The sequence below is a fragment of the Prinia subflava genome, chromosome 15 (assembly GCF_021018805.1).
Source record: "Prinia subflava isolate CZ2003 ecotype Zambia chromosome 15, Cam_Psub_1.2, whole genome shotgun sequence".
NCBI classification, from domain to species: Eukaryota; Metazoa; Chordata; class Aves; order Passeriformes; family Cisticolidae; genus Prinia; species Prinia subflava.
Genome location: NC_086261.1, coordinates 19238224 through 19264321, shown reverse-complemented (window position 1 = coordinate 19264321; position 26098 = coordinate 19238224). Strand labels below are relative to the sequence as shown.

Here is a 26098-nt window from a genome sequence, read left to right as displayed (position 1 = left end):
ACAGGTATGTTCTGAGAACATTTCTAAGTGAGCCCTTTTTGCTGTGCAAGCACTGTGTATAAGGAAGTGCCCATCCCAGACTGTCTTTGGGGCTGATGCAGAGCAGGAATACCTTAAGGCCGGGGTTTTTCCGCATGCGCAGCCGCCCCATCCACATGTCTGTGAGCAGCATCTGGCTGCAGGTGTGAGCTATGAAGTCCCTGTGCTTGGCTGCCACGGCCAGCTTCAGGCAGGTGGAGTTACTCCAGTTTTTCAGCTCATACGTCAGCAGTTTCATGGCAATCTGCTCATCGTGTTTATAGGACTGATCCAAGAGTTCAACAGCCAGCTGGCCGAAATCTCTGGAAGATACCAGATAAGATCAGTGACGTTTGACTTAGAAATCAGTCTGCTTTGGGGTTTTACTTCTGTTCACTGGGCATCGTGTTTATCCATACACATGTACAGTGACAAGAACAACTGATCTCAAGCTTGATTTGGGACAGTCTACAAAAGTTCCAAACAAACTGCTAGTGAAGAGGGAATTTGCTTAGATCAATAATATCTTAAAGGCAGTTTAGATATATCATCAGATACTCCTTAATTTATGGGAGCAAATTCTGAAAATAACTTTGTGAGCTAAAACTAGCTGGTTTTATGGAGAGAAGCTGAAGAAAGAATACATTCTGTCAGAAAAAATGCAAGTCTTCTCATTGCTAGTGTTGTCTTGAGATGCCGAGACCAAGTTTGGCCTTCTCTGTAGCTGATAAATTGGCTCCAAATGGCATTCTGTGAAACTACATTTAGAAATGAATTGTACTGAACTAAAAGTAAAGCTTCTCATCAAGCTTGTAGCAAGTGGATAGAAAATCTACTCCGCATTTACTAACTTGGAGTTGTTATCCAGATCCTGAGAGATGTCATCCACCAGCTCACTCTCTGAAGACTCGTGGGCCATGGACTTGTAGAGTTTACAAGCCACCAGGGCCTTGGCCATGGATTCCTCCCCTCGCTGCCAGAGGAACAGGGCCATCTTCTGCCGCTTCATCAGCACAGCCCACACCATCAGCTCATGGAAGGGGTACTGAAAGCGGCTGACTTCTGGGTCATCCACATCAATGTCAATCTCTTCCTCCTTTTTTTTCTTTTTCTTCTTCCCTTTGGTGGGAGGCTCATCATCCTGGGAAGAAAAATTGTTCCCATCAGCTTTTAACAGCTCACCTGACAACGGCATCATGCACAGAACAAGGACTGAAATGACACATTAATACTCAAAGTTCTAATTTGGCTTTGCTGTTTGCTACCATGAATGCAATAGGACAGAGCATGCACTGGGCGAGCACACACAGACTCAGATTTTATTCAGGGTGCTGTTTCTTGTACACGTAATTTAAAAAATCACCCATCCTGGAAAAGTGCAGTAGAACCCCTTGATACTGAGGGCATCCCTTCACCCTGCACTGTACACAGCTTCTACTGCATGTGGAATTGCACAGGCTGGTCTGCAACAAATTACTATTTAATGAATTCCTCTGCAGTGTCAGTGGGGCTGTAACAAAGCTGGATTCCCTACAGACAGGCTCCAGTGTCATTTCTGACACTGTATGTCTGTGTCTATCCCTGCACATCCTCCAGGTACCAGAGCACTTCCCCACTGACGTGCAGGCCATGGCAGCATGCAAAAGGCAAAGACAGGCACACAGCACCCTTAAGAACAGCAAGATACCAAAGGGAGTCTTCACCTTGGAATAAGCAATCTCCTCCTATGTATGCAGTGCACATGGAAGGTATTAAGTATCCCATTTCTTAAAGGGATAGGGAGGATAGGCCATTACTACAGGAACCAACATGGAAGTAACTGAAGGGAAGCAGTGACAATGAAGCAGGATCCTGAAGGGAGAAAAGCCATGATTGGGAAAATTAGGGTTTAAAAACTGTAGGAAGAACATTGCATATATAAGTGTCGACAGAGCTCATCATCACTGCAGACCTAGAGTCCAATCTCAGAAGTGGATTGCAAGAAAAAGAAATTGTTATTCTACAAAATCAGTTCTTGTTCAAGCCAGCTCAGCATAATGCACTATTTTTCAACAAAATGTGAATTCAAATCCAAATTCAGAATTCAGTCTCCCACACCATTTCCAAAGATGATGACTCAGCTCAGCAACTGAACATGTACTTCTCCTTCAGCAGTTTTAAGAACTGCAAGTGGTGACCTCTCCCTTCTATGGAAAATTCAGGGGTCATCAATTGCACAAAATATTTACCATCTCTGAAGCACAGGGCATAGAATCTTAAATGGAGGACAAAAAATTAGGTCCTCTACACCCTAGGAAAATCAAATAAAAACAAATCCCTGTGTATGAGAGTAAGTGCTGAGGAGTCTAAACTTCCTGTTTTAGAGCTGCTAACACTGGAAATGAAATGAACCCAACCACACAGAGTTACAGCACTTTAATGATCACGTCAGCAAGAGAAATGTAAATGTTCTTTTAACTTTTCCTTTCTTTTGGAAGAAGGGGTGAGCTCTACCTGCTGTCAAGTGGAAAGAACACTTCACTTTGTGCCACATAAAACATTTCTCAATGAAAGAAATAGGAAGATCAAAAAAAGCTTTTGGAGAAGCCCTGTGATCAATGCTGATCAAAAAGGGTCGCGCCTCTGAGGGGCTGAGCTTTTGGCCTTGATCCAGTAGGAAAGAGGAAGCTGATCAGAGAGATTAAACACAACCTCCTTCAGAGGCTCTCTGCAGATTTTCTCTGTTGAGAAAAGGGCTGCTGATCAGCCTGGGGAAATAGGGGCATTTGTGTAGGGTATGGTTCACATCAACTGCACCACAAGCAGCACGCACACCTCCTGTGCCTGAGCACGAGCACAGCGTTAGTAAAATCCCAAATCCCACTTCCCAGAGAAATGCACTTGGTGTCAGTGCTCTCCTGGCCTAGAGTGACATTTATTTTTTCAGAAACAAAAGCAGCTACCTCCAAAACAGAGTGAGTTTTTAGGTATCATCCCAGATTTGGTTTGGCTCAATGACACATTTCAGCAATTGAGGTAGGGGTTGGACCCAAAATTCTGGATCAGCATGACTGTTTACAAAACGTGGTGCCATCACAGAGCAAGGATGTTTTATAGTGGAGGGCAGCATCCGACCACCTTGGTTTTCACTCAAGTCAAATGTTTTCTCTATGCTAAAATATCATTTGGCACAGAAACTGTTATTTCAGGGTTAAAGGAGATTTTGCCATAAGTAGCACTGCTGGATTATCTTCTCTTTTCAATGTCATTAATGTATACACATGAATAATAAAATCTACAGTATGTTCCACCATGAAGCATGTTATTACATAATAGTGCTAAAAACTGCCTGAAGACCATTAAGCAGAGATTTAGGCAGTTTGAAAGATGGAACCCTTAAAAATGGTCAGAAGTATTTAATACAATGTTTGCAAAATAGAATATTCTGTCTAGTTGAAATTTTCTGTAAATCACAGTAATACTGAAAAAGCTAAGAGCAAGAACAGAACTGTACCAAGAAATGTTTTGATAAAGCCAGTATTTTAAATAAATCCAACTTACCTCCATCCCCAGTAGCTTAAGAGCTTTTGGCTGAATAGTAAAAAATTGAAAAGAAAATCAGTTAGATGGGACAAAAATCTGAAAGACCAAACAATACCAAGCAAACCCATTTTCATTTAAAAATGTACAGCATTTATTATAAAACTTACTGTTATAAATAATTGTACCAATAATGCTGCAATTAGTTACTCTTCATTTAAATAGTATTTGCAGGAATGCAATGGGTTAGGAAATAACAATCTTGTACTCAAAGGAAAGATTTTAATTCAGACTGAAGAGTTAAATGAATAATTAGATAAATAATGCTTTGAGAATTAAAATCATCACCTGGTCACAAAAGCTCAAAAAAATTAGTGCTTCTAAGGACACCACAGTTAGGAATATTTGGACTGTAAACTACTGGAATAGGAGGAAATTCACCTCCAGATCAGTGTGTTCACCACCTCTCATGTCCTCACATCCTTTAACACAGATGTCTTACAGCTTTTTTATAGCACTTCACTCTTGGGAGTTTCAACTTCTACCTTGCAGCATTTCTTTAGAATTTAATATGCAGTGTTTCACAAAAACAAAGGAACAGAGCATTATTTTTTACCATCAGCACAATGGCCACATCCAGAATGAACTCATTCTTACCCTCTTTGGTCCAAATAAATTATTATAAAGAGTCCGAAAACTTTTCCGAGTATAGTTGCAGCGATAGGCTCCACCCATGAGATATTCCAGGACAAGACCAATATCTATTAGGCTGATATGATAATCTGGTGGAAGATTTCCCTACAAAAAAACCCCACAACTTACTAAGGATTCAGGATAAGAAAGCATGACATAGATTACATTGCCTGGCTAGACACACATCATGATTAAATTGGCACATGGGTTTTATTTACAGCCACTGGGTTCAGTCTTTTGTATGAAATTAGGTGATTCACAAAATGAAAATTTTGGGGGTCACAGCTTTTTGGTTTTGTTGTTCACAGAATTCATATTTCTGAAGAAATTTTCATTTGATTTACTCATATATCAGTGTCCATACAAGTTTATGTTGTTCACAAGGGTTAAATTAATGAACTTAGGAAATTCTTTACTGATTATCATTAATCCAGTATAAAAGCATAACAATTTAATGGTGAACATCCCTGATAATCATACTTTACATACTTTTTAAATGGAAATTTATATTTCATCATATTATCTACAACTGAGACTACAATGCAGACCATGATTAATGTGCAGCCCAGAATCAAAGCAAATGGCAAACTCTAATTTTGGCAGTTACAGCTAAAACTGGATAATTGTATTGACTCCATGGGGAAAAAAAAAATAAAAATCAGCGTTTCATTGTCCAAGCTACACCCTACAGCAATGACTGATTCTACAGCACCACTGAGCAGCTGCTAGGATGAAACAACTACAGCCTAAGGAAGCACATCACCTCCAGGTTAACCCAACTGAATCCCCGGGACTGCCGCTGAGGGAGGGAGCATGGAAATGTCATGGAAAAGAGGAGAGACAGACAGACAGACAGACAGACAGCAGAGCAACGTTAGTGACACTCATAGTGACAGCACTGAATGAGGAAAGTGTTAAACTGTGAAGCAGATGAATATGAATTATACATTAATTATACATTATACTGCGTAATCCCCACATCTGAACCTCCCTGGAATAACCGGGAGTTTTCCTTGCAGAAACAAATACAGGTGATTTTGTGGAGCTGAATTTTACTGAATAAAAGCTTCAAAACCTCTGAGAGAGAAAATATGACAAATATCACAACGACTCTCCCTATTCACATTTAATTAACAATTTTTCATGTAACAGAAACAAATGAATAACAAATTTAGGACAGAATAGATTTTCTCCCAGACAGAAGTTGGACTAGTGGGAGAAAAGTAACTGGAAAACACACAAGGAAACAAACAAAAGGCAACAAATTCTGCAGTCATCTGTGGGGATTCCAGTTAATCTAGCAGGGCTTTCCTTCCACTCCCCCCCTGTAATGCTGCACTGGGAGCTTCTTGTAGAGTAGGAACAGTATGAACCCAAATCTCAAATGCCATATTACATATAGGAGCTTGATTTAGTTAACTCCTTAGTTTTTAAATTACTACCACTGCCATACCCAATTTAGACTGACATCACTGTTTGCCACAGGGAGACATTTAACTTCTCTGAGCAGCTGCCATCTAATTCCAAATGCCTGCTTGGCCCCACGCTGTGCTTGCTTTTACTGTTGATCACATGGCTAATGCAATCCCACAAATGTAACACTGCTTACCTTTTTCACATCTCTGACTAGCAAATGCAGCGTATTTGGTGGACCCAGTCTCTGAAACAAAAATGATTCATGGTCCATTAGAGCTTCAGTTCTCCAGATTTTTTGCAAACATGAACACAATCAGTGATTTGGCACCTTAAGCAGAATTTTAGCCATCACACCCCAGAGAGGTGAAAAAAAGGAACTGGGCTACATTGACAAACACCTTTCTATCAGGAGCTGTCTAATATCCCTTTTTTAAAAACCCTTCTGTGGTGATTCAAGTCATATACAATGGCAAAATATCCCAGGGCTTTTTAGTATTTCTGCTCACTCACAGTATTATAAAGCTCCTCCAGGCGAGGAATAGTGAGGAAGTGCTGCATGTTCACTCCATTCTCAATGAGCAGCTTCACAAAGTCCACTCGATCCAGGACCAGAGCATCCAGCATGGCCTGCTCCAGGGAGTTCACCTGAATTGCAGGGTGACAATGTGAGACCACGTGAGTACAGGTGAGTTGGCTGCGTAGCAACCACAGCTATTTTCACTGCTTAGGATATGGAGTGAGTTCCCACATATGTTGATTAGTCTGTAAGTAAAAAGGAGTTTAGAAAGTAACATTTTAACCACATGAAGTGAATAGAGATGGCAGAATTTTCCAAACCTTTCACAACGTAACTGTAGCTTTCAGTCTTTCAACATGTAGCTTTCAATCATTTTATTCAGTGTTTTTAACTAAACCAGGCATACCATGTTTGACACATTATGTGAAAAGGGATTTACTTGCTCAGCATGATGGGAACAGATTAATCTAACACATCACAGCAGGAAGATGTTCACTGGTGGTCTTATTCCCTTCTGACAAGTGCAGGGAAGAAGATGCTGCAGCTCAGTACTGCCTTGTACTGTTGAGATATGGCTGCATGGGTTGCACATGGGATGATGGAGGGATTCTTGGCTCAAACACTAAACAGCATTCCTGCAGAATCTACAGCTGATCCTGTGGGAATGTGCAAAAGAGCATTCTACAGAATGAAAGTGTGCATCTTCCTTCTGTCTTTGTACTTCAGAATGAAAAAAAAATCTTCAGCAGTTTTTATACAGATACTTTCATCTCACCCAGTTCAGGAGTTCAAGTTTTCTTGGGTCTGTTTCTTCTTCTGGTTCTTCTTTTGCTTTTCCTCCCTTTTTCTTCCCTTTGCCTTTCCCTCTGCCTGCTTTAGTCTGAGGTGCTGGAGATTTCTTTTCCTTCTCAGGAGCTGTACCATCAGGAGCTGTAAGGCTTCCTAAAGGCTGTATTTATAATACATTAAAGTATTAGAAATCTAATTAATCTTACAGTAACTATTTAATTGAGTACACTCCTACCAAGCTCACCCCGCAGTCACCACTTCTCACATTGAGTAAACTAAAAATGATAATTTCTCTAATTTTAAGGGCCTTTCTGCATAATGCTTTACCCCCTTTAAAAGGCTATTATGTCTTAGCAACACTGAAAGTCAAAGCAGTGAAGGAGATTGGAGAGGATTTCTTTTGAAAAATAAAAACATTGTGGGAGGACTGGGACACTTCAGTTCCTTTGGTCTCTCTGAAAGCAATACTTGTCCAAATAAATGGCAACAAGAGCTGGACAGAAAGAGCTTAATAAGAATGTTGCATGATGTCAAATGGCACCCACACTGCAGAGCAGAGAGGAGGGGACAGAGAGCCACTCACTGGTTCATTTCTGTTCTGCAGACAGTATTTGTGTTTATTCTTCTTGAGACATATTTATTCTTCAGTTAAAGTCCTTCCCCTTTCCTACCTATCTGCCCAGGGCAGAGGCACACATGCACCACATCACTTGTCTGTGATTTGGAGGCTTAACTTGCTCCAGATCATGCTTTTGTTTAAACATTTGTTTAAATTTAATGATACAGGCTTCCAAATGAAATAAGTCTCTCCATTATGCACAGCATGCACATGAAGGGTATTCCTTTGAGTGTCATTTTATTGCATAGTTTCAAGAAAGACAACTAAGCAAAAAAAACCACCAAAATTCTTTCCCTTCATTCTTACAGCCTCTTTCAGGCTGCTCTCCTCATGACAATTTGGAGTAATTCAGCATCAGATGGTTCACACAGTAAAGCAAAAAGCATCAATACAGTGAGACATGAAAATAGTTTAAATAAAGGATTTTAGTTACACAGATGAACTATGGTGTTTCACCATTGCTGCTAGTGCAGCATCCAAATCCAAGGTGTAAATATTACACAACTTCATTTAAGCTACTGACAGACAAAATGACAAAGAAAACTTTGTCTTACTGGCCAGTGGTGTCCAAAGACAAAGATTTGGCTGCGTGCGATGTCTACACGATTCCAGGCCAAAGCCAGGCTCAGCTGGTCGGGAGCAGATGCATTGGTACCTGAAGAGAAACACAGAGATGTTTCATATTTCACACACGATGAAACAAGACTGGAAATCTCCTGCAATAACCAGAAAACAGCAAGCCTGGCTCCATATCATACTACCGTTAGAATAATTCTGACACAAAGCAGTGGATTCATCCAATCAATTTATAGCATCTTCCATTTAACCCCACAATCCTAATTTCCAAAAGACTAATTATCTCCCTTTTTTTTAAAGCTTCCTCTTTGACTTTTATTCTGATGTTAAAGACAGACATTTAACTCTTCTTAAAGACCCCTCTGTAAAAATTCCCCTCTTTATTCCTTAGCTTTGGGGACTCCAGAGATCCCATATAGAGCTTGTATCAACTGCTGCATATCTGCAGACAGAAAACAGTTGTTTCAGCAAACATAACAAACCCCAATTAAATCTGGAACTGATCCTATTGCTCTAAGGCTTAAATGGCACAATCTGAGATCTGGAAAAATCCAGACAGCCTGTCACCTTCTCACTTTTTCTAACTTTATTAATGTATGTAATAAAATGAGCTGCCATATTGGCAATGCAGCTGTTGCAGCACTCCCATCCCACACTTTCAGGGGAGGAAAGCCACACAAAACTTTCAATCTAGATTTTATGCTTCTGAACCTTAACCAAACACGTTCAGGGCCTTGTTAGAATCCAAGTGAAGAAATGAAAGACTTAAACACGTAGAGTGAACATCAGACCATGCACAGGAATGTCCTGTTGGGATGCTGTTGTGCATCCCTCCTGAAAACCCACCTTTGAGGAGAGCAGTCAGGATGGACATCTCGATGTCGTGCTGCCCCTCCGAGCCCATGCGGAACACGGTGATCTAAAGGGCAGCACAAAACCAAACGCACAAATTTACAACACAGGAAAGACACCAAACGTGGGGAGGGAAAATGAAGCAGAATGCTGCAGCTTTATTATTTCCTACAACTTAAGATTTTTTTAAAAAACGTACAGTTCTACTAATTTTTCCTTTGAAATCTAATTTTGACAAGAGTGTTTAATTAAATTCTTTTGGTGAAGTAATCCTAAACTGTCCCTGCATTGGTGAACACGACAAAGTTGAAAAATCTTCACCAAAACCATGAATTCTAAAATGTAGTGACAAAATGCCACACAAAACTGGTTGTTTTCTGATGGTTCTATTATTTCCCAGTAGTGATGGAAATGGAAATGCTGGTTACCCAAGATAATTATCATAGCATCCATTTTATTGATTATAACACTCCAATACTTTTTATCTGCAGGATGTGCTACATATGGCAATCAAAAAGGCAGAATCAAGTAAAAAACGCAATTCTTTCTGGTCATATTTGCTTAGTTCAGTCCATTGGAGTTCAATGATTTTAAAAATCATAATTAATGTAAAGCTTAACCATTTAACTACATATTAGAAAACTAATAATTCAAAAGCAGAATAATCAAACAACCTGTTGTTACGTTAACAAACTTAATACCATATGTAAAACAAGAAACTCCCAAATTCTTAATTTTCCAAAAGCAACTATTCACATTAACTACTGAGAATAGCATTTTTCTCAACAGTTAGAATATATTTTGCAGGAATGCAATGATACATGACATTAGAAAAAGAAGAACTACAGAATAAAATATTACTCATTAACAAGAACAGACAAAATTATCAACAGAAAACCATAACTGTAAGTCTGCTTAGGCTGCGCACCAGTGTCTGAATTTTGCTGAGTAAACCAGGCCAGCTCTGATGCACATCTAAATTCAAAACAGTCTGACTAAGGCAGCTGTGGGCCCTCTTCTCTCAATCAATTTTTTAGGAAGGTTGATTCTCTTTCAGTCAGCTTATCAGTCATGTTTACTACCAGCTTCACATCCAGTGAAGGGGTCTGTATGGAACACATCTTGGCATCATATTTACAAAAAGTCACTGAAACATCTACTCAAAGGCAAACACTCAGGGATTCATTCTGCCTGCAAAGACACAGTGAATGCAGCTTCAATACACTTCCAGGTGGGAATGTCAGAGATTTTCTTTTCCTGGGCACACTTTTCTGAGACAGGCTGGAACCTGAGTGGGTGGTACAGCCCCCTGCAGACCTGCAGCAACCAGGGGCAAGAAAGGGTGGGATCTTCAGGAACACAACGTTTCAGTCTCTTGACAGGCCTGCCAAGTCCCTTCTCCTGGACTGCAAGGCTGTTGAAGAGTAACTCTGTCAGAAAACAAAAACTGTGTTGATGCACACAGAATGCTTTTTGCTCCCAGGAACCCTTTGTTCAATTATCTCTCCTCCACTTTTGGCATTGGATCCTGGGTTTAGTGCGTTTCTCTTGGTGTCTTACCCTGCCTGCTGAAATCTGTGGAAAAAGATTCCTATCAATTTACACAGGAGAAGAATCTCAAATTTGGTTTTGGGGCTTTCCAGGAGCCTTCTTGGCCTATGTTGATGAGTGAATGTGTACATTTAATGCAGCTGTATGAGGGAAAAAGAGTTTAAACTATAACCCCAGGAAAATGGCACTTGAAAGTACTTTATAAAGTTTGGTCACAGAAATTACCTTTGTGAACTACTTTTAGGATACTTACAAGTTCTTTTTTTTTCATGCACTCCATAAGAATGACAAACAACTGATGAGCTTGATTCCTGTTGTAGTTAAAGGTTTTCTGGATGGTAACTAGAAGCTGGTCCCTAAGGGATTCATTTATTATCCTAAATGAAGAATGAGACATAAAAGAAGACATTGCCAGAATGAGTATATATTCAGAAGGCCTGCTATTTAAGAAACTATAATATCCAGGTGTTCCTCTTATATGTCATAGATGTACTTCTGTTAACAAGATCAGTCTTCAGGATTTTATTGCTAGGCCTTACAGGACCCCTACCTTTGCTTCTAAATGTTCCAAGTCCCTTTGCATATAGCTAAAAACCCCAAAATACTTCACATTTATGATATGTCACCATGGTTATGGTCCTAAACAGAGGACTGAACTTGCTAATGCATCTGAAACCTCCTAATACCCAACTGAGAAACAAATGAAGAATCCAAAAGATAATTAAAGAAATTAGATTGAAAACATTCTAGAAAGGTCAGAAATGTTTGATCTCCCAAAGCGAAATGAAACAGCTCTTCAATCTTCATCCACTTCCCGATAAAACACGTGTATTTTCGGATTATGGCAAACATTACCAGCATGTGCCTAAGAGATGCAGTAAAATTCAAAGTTCACTGTGAGAAAATGATTGGACTGACAAAAAATTCTCATTATGGATCTGCCTTGCAAGATGAACACATTTATTATAATTATTGGAGAAGAAAATTGGACACTGCATCATTTGGACTGGGAAGGGAAAGTCATGCAGTGAGCACATCTCAGAGAGACTGATCCTGATAACCTCTTTCAATTACCTATGAGCTGATAGGAAGAATGAATAAGAAAAAAAAGAAAAAGAAAGCAAGCCAAGTTTGATATAAACTAAGGAAGCTTGTTAGACAGAAGGGAAAGTTGCTGAATCAGAAATACTGGTGGTGCAATTAAATATGTGCTCTGTTTAAACACCAACAAGATCCAGCAAAAGAGCTGCTCTCCTAATTCAGCAAATAACATCTACACTCCTTGCAACACTTCTTGTCTGTTTAATATTTAATCCAAGCTAAGCTTCAACTTCAGTCAAGGAAATAGGTTCTATCTTCATCACAAGATAAGTATGCCATACTCTAATTAAGACAATATATGAGATGTTTGCCTGGAAGGCAAAAGCAAGAGAATGAAGGAAGCCCAAAATTTCCACAGCTGGTCTGGCACTCTTGGACAATGAAGTCCATTCACACAACACAGCAGAATCAGGCAGTACAAATTTTGCAAACCCAAGCACTAACTAACCTCAGCCCTGGCCTGAAGAAAAGTCACTCCTGGGAACTTGTCCTTGCTTCTACCATGCCCAACCCAGCACCAAGTACAGAGCAGCAAACCCTGATGGAGCTTGCACAACAAAGTGCTGTACTGAGAGCAAGCCCATTTCAAAGCACCATAACATGCATTCAAAGTGCTAACAACCTCTACTCATTCACTTCAAACGGGCAACAAAAGCTGACTGACAGCAGAATGCCCCTGTCAGCAGCAATTTGTCCTTGAGGGTTTTTTAATGAAGCTCTGTGAAAGCAAGGCATATAGTCCTACACAGCTTTGGTGAAGATCTGAAACCTTACCCTCCTTCTTCCGAGTACTTGTGTGCAAATGACAGAATGTCGGACGCTCGCCCGCTGCCATCGCAGATCACAACTGGCAGAGGGGGTTCCTCCCGCAGGCACTCCAACACAATGGAGATCACATTGGGACCTCCTTCCACTATCAGCCCCACCACAGGAACACCTTGCCCTAGTCCTGCAAAAACCAGAAAAACAGAAACAAGAAAAAAAAAAGAAGTGTCATTGAAATTTAGGAAATTGAGATAAGTGGATGTGATTTCCATATTAGAGCATGGCTTCCAACCAGAGCCCTTGGGAAAAATGATGGCCATTTGGTGGCCAATGTGAGCAAAAACATCCATATGCTGTTCCTCAAGTCCAAAAGGAAAAATTAACATGTCTTTCTGCCCTTGCTTTTGCATCAGCTCCGTACTGACAACTTATCCACTCAGTGTTGGTGGGTGCTTGTAACCTCTCTTGACAGACACACATAAAGCACTAACATCACTGTCCTATTGCTTCATCAGCTTCACTGTTACTTGGATGGTTCCCAGCCTTTGATGCTTTACCTCTTCGTTGGTTACCTATGGGAAATCTTCAGTAAGGTGACATAGCTATGCTGATTCCTAAGATAAACAAATGAAATCAGTGTTTTTGTCATGAGGCTGGAAGGGTTGGCCGATGGAAGAGACGACAGCTGAGCATCCCTTTGCTGTCCCTGCCTCACTGTGATCTCCAGGCATAGGATGACAAAGGGAAGCCCACAGGTCACACGGTCTCAGTAGCCTTGGTCACAAGGAACTTGGGGAAATGAAGGACAAAACATTACCTGAACGCTGACTAATTCCACTATCATAAGCATTTGAATTCAGTTCTTAATCTGTGAAATGACCAGCGCTTTATAAAGATGCACTCTTTTTGTTTGGCTGAGAATGCATGAGAGAGTTCATATTTTCAACCTTGATTCCTCTCTGAAGAACAGGAACACCATGCACAGTAACAGCAGAAGCTTCCTGACATCCTCCTGTCAGGACACCCCAGCTCTGATAAGGAGGAGTCACAGGGCATGGGCCGGCCTGTGTGTCCATGAAACCTTTAGTGATTCCTCCTGAGTTTCCAGCAGAGGTGCCTGTGCTTGGAGTGATTAAGAAGAAACAAAACAACTCCCTGTATGTTGTAACTAGCAAATGCACTGCAGCCCTTCACAAAAAAGGTTTCTGTGTGCATTCCCAACTTTGCCCTTCTCATGACAAAAATCATCGAACACTACCTAAATCAGAGTCCTTATCCCCAAGCCCCATTAAAAGGAATGATACAGAACATCTTGTCTCTGGCCCCGAATTCCTGATCTTCCAAGCCAATGCTCCCTTTTACAGCCTTACAGCTCTGCCAGCACTTCTGCAGAGGACAAAGATGACAAAAGCAGGCTGAGCTGCTTCCCTCTGCAGGCAGCAGCAGCTGGCACCGCCTGCATGCCCAAGGCAAGGGGCAGCATTTCCTGAGCTGGCTCTGAGGCTCGCCACAGGCACAGGGCAGCACTCAGAGACTTCCCAGAACATCAGGATAACTCATGGCTGGTCTCTAATTCTGCCTTTTGGCTTCACCTGGCACTCGATTTTTCTGCTCTACCCATAAGAGCACTTAGACCCTACAAGAAATTACTGTGGAGTTCAATGCAATTGCCGTTCTGGACATTTCTTTTCCCTTGTTTTTACAGGCCTACACAGTTTACAGGGGCACCAGTAAGAGGTAAGAAAAGCAGCTGGTGGAACTCATGTAAATTCCCCAGAAGCTCTTAACTGATGTGTGAATTCAAAGACTATTAACATTTTTGGATCATTTTTAATTAAGGTTGTGGGGTTATTTTTAAATAGTTTATATAATTCTTTTATTTCACCTTTTAAATTTTTTTTCATGTTGTGTTTTAAAATATTTTTTTCTAAATAATGATGACAAGTTCTATAAAATTATTTTAGTGAGGCCGTAATAATTGGAAAAAATTTTAAAACTGCACAAAACTCTAAATATGAAAGCATTAAGGTGAAATTCTCTTAACTGTCATTAAAAATCAAAATGCCTGCTAAGTTTATCAGCAAGATCTAATAATTTTGAGTGTGACATTTCAAATGAAACAAATCCATATATAAAAGAGAAAAGGAAAGAACGTTCAGAATCAGAAATCACTAATTTCACTGATCAGAAAGCACAGGATTCCTGTAAACAGGAAAGATAAAAAATCCCCTCATTCTGTGTGTTTAGTGGTGCTTATGAATTCTAGCCTAGAAGTGCACAAATTCTTTGCATTTTTTTTCCTTAGAGTCTCACTGCTTTGAAGCTTCTCCTCACTATCATTTGTCAATTTTTCTTCATCCCTTTATGCAATCCTTACTCCACAGTTTTTCTGCCTGGTTGGATGTAGGCTCTTTCACCTCTTATCAGACAGCACAGGTTCTAGTCCAGTCACACAGTCCTGATCACACTTCCACTGGAAAGAGCTGGAAGAAGCCTTTAATTTCCACACTTTCAAGTGCTTCAAGCCCCCCTTCCCCCCTTCAAGACGTCATGGTCACAGTTCTCCCCACTGGCACTTACGTGTGTTAATTTTCTGGAGGGAAATGTGTTTTTCCAACTGACGCCGTAACTTTACTTCAGCTCCATATTTACCTAATGTGCCGTTGTCTGCCAGAATGAAGTGGGTGTGGGAACTGTTGAGCACAGAGAGCTTACTTAGAGGGTTTGACATTGTCTGGTAAACTCGTGTTACCTGTGTGTCAAGAGGAGAGATGCACCTAGGTTAGAACTGAGAATCGAATGGGAAAATGCCCCACATCACCCAACAGAGGAGCACTCAGAGGCTTCTGAGGAAACAAAGCAAGCAAACCTTTATAACCAAACCCAGAGAACTAGAAATGCAGCTTGTTCTTACGTTCCAAATCTGTACTCCTGACAGCACTGTATTCTTTGGAGGATGACAGTCAGATTGTGCACTCCCCTGCATGTTCCCCTAAGCTCATTACTGTGCTCTCCTCGTTCACACACTGTGTTGTTACATTATCCTCTTAGTGCATTAGACAATACATTCTCATTTGCAGTTCCTAGTAATTCACATGCCTCTCCAGAGTACCTATAATAAATGCCAGCCTTGCACACATAAAGGAGGCCCTTACATGATTTATAGAAGGCTCAATGTGCCACACTGAAGTTAGGATACAGAGCTGTCACTGCAGAGAGGTCTTTGCTAATGAAAGCAATGGAAACCTCACTAATTCCCCATTTACTTTGAGGTCATATATGACAACCTGAGAAATATATTTAAACAACAGGTTTTTTTAAGAAATTGTTCAATTTCACCTCCTAGGCATGCTTTAGAAAGGGAAAAAAGTAATACTTCAGAAATATTAACAATCTATTTTTTACACAGCTGTTTCCTTAAACACTTACATCTTTTCCTATAAGATCTTCCTTGTTTTCTACAATGCCCCACGGTGCAATTCCTATGGCACATATTCGTCCTCTGGATTTGGAAGAATGATCTTTCAAGGCATCTCCCACATGACGAATGACACCTATAGGTACAATTAATTTAATTCATTTCTGGCTCTTTAGATTGATCACTAAACAACAGAATTTTCTTCTTGCCTCTCACGGAGCTACTGGGTTGCTTTCACTACTTAACTTGGTGCTGGTACTTTCTAGCAGAACACGTAATGCAGACAACCACGGTTTTATTTTGTAATGGTTGTGTGGAAGTCCCATCACCTTCTTACATCATTGTGCTGATTTCAGTGAAGTCTGTGGAAGACTTACCCTGTTACTAACTTGTCACAGTGTAATCTGCACCCTTGTCCATCTCGACGTATGTTATTCTTTGGACACAAACCACGGCATCAGGAAATACACTTTTAATAATAAAAAGATCTTTGTACAAAAAAAACATGCCAAAGCTAAAGCTTGGCAACTTTGGAGTAGGCAACTTCTTAACTACAAGGATAACCAAGCACTAAAAGAAGTTTATTGGAACCAGTAGTAAATTCCTTGCTACTGAAACCAAGGCTGAAATTTGTTTTCAGGGGAAACACCGAGTAATGCAAATCAATACTGACCCAGGAAAATCTTACGGTCTAGGCTGGGTAGGAGATTAACACAAATGATTACAATGCTCCTTTTTTGGTCTAGTGGGTAATCACTCGTTCATGTAGACTTAAATCTTCTGCCTGTGGGAAAGATTAGTGAATGAACATCACTGAATTCTTAAGTAAACTGAAAGTGATGGCAATTGCTTACCTGTACTAACACCACCAGTGAAAATCCAAGCTCCTGTGGTCATGGCAGCCTTTATCAGACCTTTTCCAAACACTTGCTTTAATTTTGGTTGCATTTCAAAGTTCTGGAGGCCTCCATGGACAGAGATCAGGAGTTTGGGCAGTTCCAGTTGCCAGTCCTTCACCATGAGATGCAGCAGAGAATCTGGTTTAGTGTCATACGACACACGGATGTACTGCAAAGAGCAATGTGGAATGTTATCACCCAACCTGTTCTGTAAATTGTCTGAGCAAAGAATGGTTACTGTTTGTCTGTCATCCTGAAGAGAGGGTTTTACAATTTTCAAACAAAGAAATAAATCTAAGTTTGGATTTCTTCAGAGGAGAGGAAAAACAAAGAGAACTTTTGCAGAAGTTTGAATTGCTGTTACTTTTACTGCTAAGAAAACTCAAGAGTCTGTTGGGCACCAAATGAATAAATACCTTAGAGTACCCTATGCCCCTTACCATGGCTTTATTTGAATGTCCTCCTCCCTGGAATTCCAGGTTTCCATAGGCATCAGTTGGGTATGCTTGGGTGTGTTTACTGACAGACCATTTCTCTGGCTGAGCTTCCACTTGCTTCGTTTCTTCTTCATTTTTATTAGCTGTTATACTTGGAGGAGGTGGAATATGTTGGTTAATGAGCTGGCCACAGCAGCACCTGGAGGTTAAAATTTGAAGAGACTTTGATTATAGTATCTTCAAAATGAAAAAAAATAAATCAGAAATTAGATTTTCAACTGCCCAAGCCTTGCTGTACATGAATCATAGAAACACCTCTCACATACACATACATGACAGAATCAACAGGCTTAGGTGTTTTTTACCATGCAAAGATAAAAAAATTCCCTTCACTTGTGTTATGCACTGGAAAACTGTTCAAGGTGAAAGGCCAGGCAAGGAAGAAGAATGCAGAACAGAGCACTGGCCTCCTGTTTCTTAGAGGTGACAGCTTGCATGTGACATTAACTGTTCTGTTATCCACATAAGCTGGATCACAACATGCAGCTAGCCCTTATCTAAATATTCATATTTAGACTAAGAAATCAAATCTCCCTGTCTCCTACTGCCATTGGTAGGCTCATACCAACTGTGAAGGATGGCACCACATTACTGCAGCCCTGCTTTCAGAATTCAGAATGAATCTATTACGGTTTGCAAAGCCAGGAATGAACAACTCACTGCCTCTTCTGCTCCCAGCCCTCCCATCTCTGTGTGACAGCTCCCGTGGCTCTGTGCAGACGGGAGTGCAAGCATGACTTGTGCTTTTGTTCCCCTGTCATCTCCCTTTAGGGGCACTGACTAAACTGGGTTTCACACGTCCAAACCCAAATCAAGTTGAGTTTCTCTGGTATTATGCTTTTCTGTTGGAACAAAAATTTCAAATGTTACCTGGTAACGTCTTTGTTGTTGGCAATAATATAGATGCATTCTCTTTTAGAAAAGGTCTTTTCTATCCAAGCCTTTTGACCCTTAAAAGAGAGAAAAGGAAAAAAAGAGAAATGTACTGATACATTTCTGTGTGGCAGATACAGTAACATTCACCTTCTATTTTCAGCTACTAGTATTACATCACTTTTAAACATCACAAACATCTACTCATGAAGTGATGTGTATTTCTCTGACTAGGATAAAATTCAAACCTCAAATGTGTAAAAACCCTTATGGAGAAAGATGATGAAGTTTCAAGGTCTACCAAAAAATGCACTTGCTCCTTCCTACTGCAGTGAACAGTAAATGGACTCAATGTAGTACAGAAAATCAGCATAAATTGTGAAATAAATAGATAATAGTATTTACTCCAAATACGCTTTAGTATTATTCTTTGTATGCAGAGAGTGCTCCTCAGTAACTTTCCCTTCATAATTAACTATCTTCTCAAATAAGTTCTTCTATTGTAAATCAAGTTCCAGTCTTTCCTAAGGCATCTTACCCTGAATGTGTCTTGGAAGGAGCATTTTTAAATTGAAAGATTATGTGACAGTAAAAACACAAACTCTTTGGGTATCTGTGAAAGAAGAGGAAGAAAACAACCTTCAAATTGTGTTGGCCTATTATACTGCTTGCAAACCAATTTTATAAAGTGAGTTCAAAGGAGCCTTTTATTTTTAAAGAAATGAAAAATGTTAAAAAACACTCACAATTTGATGACACCGATACCTTTGCCTTGCTGATAAAAGCTGCCTCTTCTGAGTTTGAATTATGAAACTGTCTTTTCAAGGTGCAAGCAAACGTTGTACATTTTGCTTTAGTTTCTGCTGCGGAAGTGAAATCAAAGTTTTGCAGACACAGAAGCTAAAAATGACACAAGAACTTTCAGGCTGACTTAAAAAAAAAAAGGAAGAGGACTTTTCCTAGAGAAAGAACTAAAAACCTTGCTGATTTTGACTTAAGAAAGTCAGCTGCAGATGCCTGTCAGCAGCTTTGAGACCAGCCAAGTTCCCTGAGTGCTGCACTGGCCCCAGCGTGATGAACAGAGGGTTCATAGCTCATCTTTCTTCCTCATGTGAGGCAAGAGCTTTCTCTGAAACTCCTTTGTTTGTTGATTTGTTACTTCCTGTCTGGCTTCTTCTTTTGCTCCACTATGTCTAAAATTATAGGGGACTAATTGAAGTTCCCTCATTGCAATTACTGAAAGGAGGTTGCCAAACCAAGCTTCTCCTTTAAAAAGGTGTCCATAATTGTGCAGGTACACAAACATTCACCTTTCTCAGGTGCCTCTGAGCCAGCCTGGGCAGTCAGGGCCCTGGGAGATCCTGCAATTCTGCTCTCCACTCTCATCTTGCTGATTTACCAAGGCAGAACCATCTCGTGTCATTTCAGGAGTTGTTCAGGACCTCACAGCACAACAGTGAGGAATGGCTAAGAACTCATAGACAAAACTTTCTGTAGCTTACAACTTTACTTGCTTTCTGAACAACAAGGCATGTATCTCAAGCATTTAGCATAAAGAACTTGGTCATGTAGAAGATAAGAAGGAAAAGAGTATTAAATTTAATATCAAAAGGCCACGTGACTCAGTCAGATTTTCTGTCTTGACTCCACAGATTCCTTCTTCAAATGAAACTAAAGAGCCCTTCTTCCAAAATTATTGAAAAGGTTATTTTCATACACCTTCTGGAAAGGCTTTTACATGGCAAATTTTAGCAATAATATTATCTGAAGCAGAGCTTAGAAAATGCTTTTGTTCCATATAAGAATCCCGTTCCAGAAAAGTCCAGAAAAAACACCCCCGGCAGTGAGATCCATGAGGCTCTGTGGTACGTGGAGGGGGGTGAGTAAATCAAAAAATGCCATTTACCTGCTCAGAACGAGATTTTGCTACTTCACAGGTATCCAGGAAGTTCAAAATATTCAGAGATCCAAAAATAGTCCATTTGATTTGAATGACAGTCATTTCTCAAAAGTAATCCAAAACCACACAAATGTACAAAGTGTACAAACTCATTGCTGTTTAACAACTATGGCCAGCGTTGTTACTTCTCATACACACCATGTTAGTCAATGGAACCATAACATTAACATAAAGTAACCATATTAGTTAATGAACTATAACATAAAATGAGCTTAACGGAACCTGTTACAGAGCTTACATAATTCCTGTACTTCTAAAATGGTATATATATTTTTTTAAATTAATTTGGGTTTATTAGTTTATATATTCTAGACATATTCCTTTTCCCCCCCTGACTAAGACTTCCAGCTTCTGTATGGTCTCTGGTAACTCCTTGACTAAGCGACACAAAAGCCCAAATCAGACCCAGAGTGCAGGAAACACTCTTTAAAATAAAAACCATAACAGATGCTGCACACTTAACTGTTCTGTAGAGAACACTGGAAAATGCAACCTACAAATATCAAATCAGTCTGGATTGTTACACCATGCCAGTGAAACCTTTACCTTATTCCTTGTAACTTACCAAAGCACAGTTTCTTTTGCTGTTTTGAGCATGTAAAAATAGTTAATTAACCATTGGATCGAGTCACAGAGTTAAGATCCGTGTTTGGAAGGAAGCTTTTGCATGTTGGTATCTAAAGGAGCTCTACAAACAGCGGAACTCTCAGCTGTGCAGTTGCTCCTCAAACCCCTCTCACAGGAGCTCTATTATCACTGCTACCTTGGGAAAACCCTTCCATACTCACCCCTAGAACCCCGCTAGGAACCGGTCGCTGCAGGCACTACTGAGGGACTGCACATCATGCTCTACTGGCTTATTTTTCTGTGCTAATGAGAGGAAGGCAAAAGCAGGCATTACAGACTGGGGAAATAAAAACCTCAGCACATTTGGTCAGCCTTTGAAGTTTCGCTGCTTTTGTCTGTTTAATCTGCTTAACCAAAGCTTCATTATAATCCAGTGCAAATACTTGAGCAGAAACATTTACTGTCAGAAAATGGGCACTTTCTCCACTTTATACAGACTCTGGACATTTCTCTCTATGAATTGAAAAGCTCTAGGTCTTTCAAGGAAAAATATAAGTACACATACAGTCTCTTTGAGTTTGAAAAAAAATAAGCACTTTTTAATAGCCTGGGAATGGATGAATTGTTGAAGGACTATGATAGATCAGTTAGAGTTCTCCGACCAACAGCTAGTGGGGGTTTTCCATACACCTCTGAAGAAAACAAAAAAAACCCAGATCCCAACTTGCTGACAGTAGTGAAGTTCAAACTTCCTTGTTATTGCAAATCCTGAATGTATTAATTAGAACCTCATTTTGAAAAAAAATATTTCAGATGTTCAGTGGCGTATTTATTCTCCTTTATGTAAACTGACAACAGGTCTCCTAAATTATGACAAAAACAAAACCAAACACTGCTAATTCTTGTAGTTCAGCCTAGAAACCAATATGTTGCTGAGAAACAGCATGAATTAATGTTGGACTTATATTACTCCACTACGTGGTTTTGCTAGTTGTCTTAAGCATTAAAAAGGTCTCCTCCTGCAGAAACGAATGGAAATCAGTATAACTCGTTTGTAAATCAAAGAGTAACAAAATCAAGACCCTAAACCACTAGTCACCTTGCTAATATAGGAACTAATAAACACAAGAGCTAGTTCTGCAAAGACCAATTATCCTTTGACTATTGCAAATGAATTACACTATTTGCTGAGAAGAAAGCATGTCTATGGCTGCAGCAACTGAAGAGAACTTTCTCTCACTCCTACACATAGATAATTTCAATTTTCTACTAAATTAACATTACATTTAATGTCTTTCACTTCGTATATAACCAAGGATTCAGTGAGCAAGTACTGAGCCTGAATTTCAGGCTGTACCAAAACAAAGCCTGCAGCCCTGTTTCACTGCAGCTTTATGCAAGAGCAACACGTGGGCTACAGACCCACAAATACATCCTTGGTGAATCTCCAAGGTGGGAATCCAGACTGCAGAGGAAAGCCACTGGAAATGTCATGCTACAAACTCTTACATGACATTGTGTCACCAAAAGCTGTGAATTTCAGTAAAGATACACCCCTGCAGCATGGCACAGTATTCAGTGATTGTGACAAGCATAATGACCAGCAAAGGAAGCGACAGAACTTGGGGAGTGAAAGGGGGGCAGGGATGAGAGTTGTGTCACTGGAGCACATCCAAAGCCCAAGCTTAAGAGGATCTAAAAGCAGCAGTGAGCTCTCTGAACTCCGGTGACCCCCAGAGTGCTGCTCCCTGGAACAGGGACTTGGGTCCTTGCTCGAGGGCTTGCCTTGCCTGTCTTGGGGACAGGATGGGCCGGGGCTGTGGCCTCACCTCAGAACTGCAGAGCGCCCGCTGTGACCCGGCTCGGAGGCACCTGGGGCCCGAGGAAGGAGCGTGTGTCCCACAGCTGGAGAGGCTGAGCCCGGGCAGGCACAGCTGGCAGCAGGAAAGCAGGACGGGAACAGCAGGCTCGGGGCACAGAGCACGGCCAGGGACTGCACACAGCACACAGCGCACAGCGCACAAATGGACTGGGGAGCAGGCAGGGGACCAAACAAACCTATGTCATGAATAATACAGGGCCTGACAGAGCTGCTCAGGCTAAACCAAGCACAGAATAATACAAAAATGGATCTGGCTGGGCAGCAGAGCTTACATCTGTGGACTAATACAAATTACTTTGACCAACATCTCGTTAAGATGTGGACTGATTGTTGTTATTTATGGAAACATTCATCCATAGCCCTGCTAACACCACCTGACCAACTTTACAGGTAATCCTCCTATGGCTTGCAGTATGCTGCAGAAAAGGTGGCATTACCACGGCACTCAAATCTCAACTGTGTTGCCCAATTATAAAATCAGAATGCTCTACAGAATTAAATTGGGATATATATGCTTGATTTGAGCCCAGGGATGTTTGCTTTGATGAGACAGCGAGAGAAAGAGGTAATCTGAATGTGAAAGGAAATTCATATTAACAGTATGTGCACTCTTACTTAAAAGGAAGTGAATAAAACCAATAAACAGTTGGGAGAAAAAAGAAATCATTATAGCAGAATCTCTGTTATCTGGAACTTAAATCCCGACATGAGAACAATTTCTATTTTGTGCTGCCTTTAAATGCAACATCTCAATTACACTATCCATCATTCTTCACTTTGAAGGAACAGTTCTTCCAAGTGCCCAACTAATTAATCTTTCAGCTGATTAGTTCTACCTAGAAATTGTTTTCCTCCTACTAACAGGGTCTTGCTTGGAGAAAAATCCTCCAAACTATGTGATGTATGTAAATAGCAAATTCTGTAGCCACTCACAGACTGGTAAGATTTTACTGAAAAGTTCTTCATTGCTAAATAAGTACAGGGCATAAAACCATAAGGCTATTTTAAATTTGTGTTATGCCATGAAGAAGCCAGAGCCATGAACAATATCCCCAACTACAGAACACAGCGACAGCCTATGAATATTCTATATTTCCAAAACTCTCATTAGCATGAGTTCTATCAAAAATCTATTTGTAGAACCAAGTATAATTTTAGTAATTATTAGAATAGGAAGTACCAAACAATGTCCCATAGAAAGAGGATCTCTTATATTTTTTGCTAATAAGAAGAGCACCAAGAAGGGGTTTGTAACAGTTTTAAGATTCCTTCAAATAAAATCCTATTTGCTCAAGACAATTCTTATTCTTAGTGACAGAGAGAGTTCTATCAAATCTTATATATGATCTTGAAACAGCCAGCCCACTGTGTTTTTCATATTGTTCAATTTGAACCCATGCTCTTGTGGCAACTTTGTCAGGAACCGCTTGTTCTGTAGTAGAGACTAACACACACCAGGCAGGATGGCAGTGTCTGTAAGCAAGGCAAGAAACACTGATATTCCAAACTGAGGCCAGAAATCCCTCCTGCTGCTGGTGTGCCAACCACTAAATGGTTCTACACTGCACAGAGAGCTGTAAGGAGCTTTCATGACTTCACTATGCTCTGTGTTCTTGGAGAGGCACAGCAAATATCTGCTGAAACAAGAAAATTATTCCATTTTCTCTCCATGTTCATTAACGGAGGGACACGGTTTGCAAAGTATTCAAGTAAGAAGCTCTTTTTTCAAGGTTGAGACAATTCTGCTGCATCTGAGAGATACACAGCCCTTCCCCAAAGGCTTTGCAATGTGAAAAACAGCTACAGCAGCAATTCCCCAGCAGACTGGGGGAATTTCACTCGCTGTAAAATGGTGGAGATCCCCAGCTCCAGCACAAAGTCCATGGAGGCGCTGGAGCAAAGTGTGTTGGATGAGCTCCTACAGAGACAGGCACGGCTGCCTGGGCACAGCCCAGCACTAATGTAACTATTCAGCTCATGAAACCATCAGAAAGCAATTTAAAGACCCATTTGGAGTGTAGTGCTGCACAGCCTGGCTCAGCGCATGCCTGGGGAGAGCACCTTGTGTATGTAGTTTTGCAATATGGAATTTTCTGCGTGGAATACAGAAGGAGATCCACTGACAACCTTACACACTGCATTTTAAGGAAGCAAAAGGCATTCCTGCAACTGTCTGTGCTTTCCCTTACTGCACCAAATTTCAGGGAAGACATGTTAACAATAACGTTAATCTCTATTTGTTACTTATTCCAGTTCTGTTAATACCTTGCCAAATCCTCCTCCTGCCTTTAGCCCTTCTGTCTGGATGCCTGGGAGGTGGGGAACACAAACTCAGCCTGTACTGAGCCTCTGCACTTTTCTCCCCACAGAATCTTCAGCCTTTAGACACACCACAGGCCAGTTTTACTCCCAGATCTTACACACAAACCAAGAGACTGAGATGGGAAGTGGTGAGCAGCTTTGCCTCTATGTAGAGTGGAGTCCTATGCAAGTAGCCATTCTCAAGAGGTCTGATAGAGCAGAATGGATGAGCAGGGAGAGACAGTAAGCAGCCTCTAACATTGTATTAGCCAAAGTAGCCTGGTAATTATTAGTTTCTTCCGTAACAAAATTTTGTTGATAATTTTTATTTAAAGATTTAAGATGACCCTGGTATCTACTTTTGACAAGGCTCAGGAATGTTTTTTGTCCTATAACTATTATCTGTCTTGGCTAATGTTGCTAGATAATGGTTTTAAAGGAAGTCAGGGTGATTTCAGATAATTTGCATGTGGGCTATTTCTCTTAAATTATTCCAAGCTGTGACTCTCAAGTACAGGCTGAAATATAAAACTGCTATTATAATGAAAACCTCTGGGATTCAACACCTTCAACGGCAAAACTTCCTTTGTGCAATTCATCAACACTTATGAAATCATGATCAACATGACAAAGTACTTCCCACAATACAAAACTAAGCCTGAGAATAGTTCTCACTAAAACTACCCACATTCTTAATTCTCCTGGCTATTTGTGATTTAGCAAATTGTGTCAACAGATGTTAATCATGCCTGGAGAAAAGACTAGCCCACACTTAAATGCAGATGCAAAATACATTGATTTGGACTAGAATATTGCCTCCATCAGAGAGATCTGGGTCATTCAAGTCCACATTATTAAGAATAATGACTATTAGAGCAGAAGTAGTCAAAAATGTGCTTGCTGTTTGGAAAAGGGGCTAAAGTATAAGCACTTCTTTGATATCCGAGATTACAAGTGCCTAGTTCAGAGAGAACTATACAACTTCTGACAAGTCAGCTTGTGCTGCTAATTTTTCATACATGACATAATAACAAGGTTTGAAACCCTTTTCTTTATGAAATAGGGCAAACCACAAATGTAAAACAGCTGAAGAAAACTACTACATGTTGCATGGACTATTACTCATCTATGAGAGTTTGTTCTAAATGCACAGTACTTCAAGTGCAAAGCACACTAAGCAGCTGGGCTCGAAGAATTCATGACACTGACATTTTCAAAATGTGGGGACAAAAAGCCTTATATACTCCACATAAGTATATATTTACACCTTAAGGCTTAAATACTT

The 26098-nt window shown here is 40.3% G+C and overlaps 1 protein-coding gene across 4 annotated transcripts in view; it reads right to left on the bottom strand.

Annotated features, from left to right (window-relative positions):
- Positions 1-26098, bottom strand: part of TRPM1 (transient receptor potential cation channel subfamily M member 1) — a 94736-nt gene that overhangs the window by 20671 nt on the left and 47967 nt on the right. For all 4 annotated transcript variants that reach the window (XM_063412484.1, XM_063412483.1, XM_063412481.1 and 1 more), the window contains 16 exons: positions 18101-18180; positions 17174-17369; positions 16689-16902; positions 15846-15970; positions 14997-15168; positions 12426-12600; positions 10804-10927; positions 8994-9066; positions 8126-8226; positions 6939-7112; positions 6157-6291; positions 5840-5890; positions 4195-4335; positions 3559-3588; positions 870-1159; positions 113-341 (listed from right to left, as the gene is read on the bottom strand). In XM_063412484.1, coding sequence (XP_063268554.1) covers positions 113-341; positions 870-1159; positions 3559-3588; positions 4195-4335; positions 5840-5890; positions 6157-6291; positions 6939-7112; positions 8126-8226; positions 8994-9066; positions 10804-10927; positions 12426-12600; positions 14997-15168; positions 15846-15970; positions 16689-16902; positions 17174-17369; positions 18101-18180 — 2310 coding nt within the window. The remainder of the gene's footprint in view (positions 1-112; positions 342-869; positions 1160-3558; positions 3589-4194; positions 4336-5839; positions 5891-6156; positions 6292-6938; positions 7113-8125; positions 8227-8993; positions 9067-10803; positions 10928-12425; positions 12601-14996; positions 15169-15845; positions 15971-16688; positions 16903-17173; positions 17370-18100; positions 18181-26098) is intronic.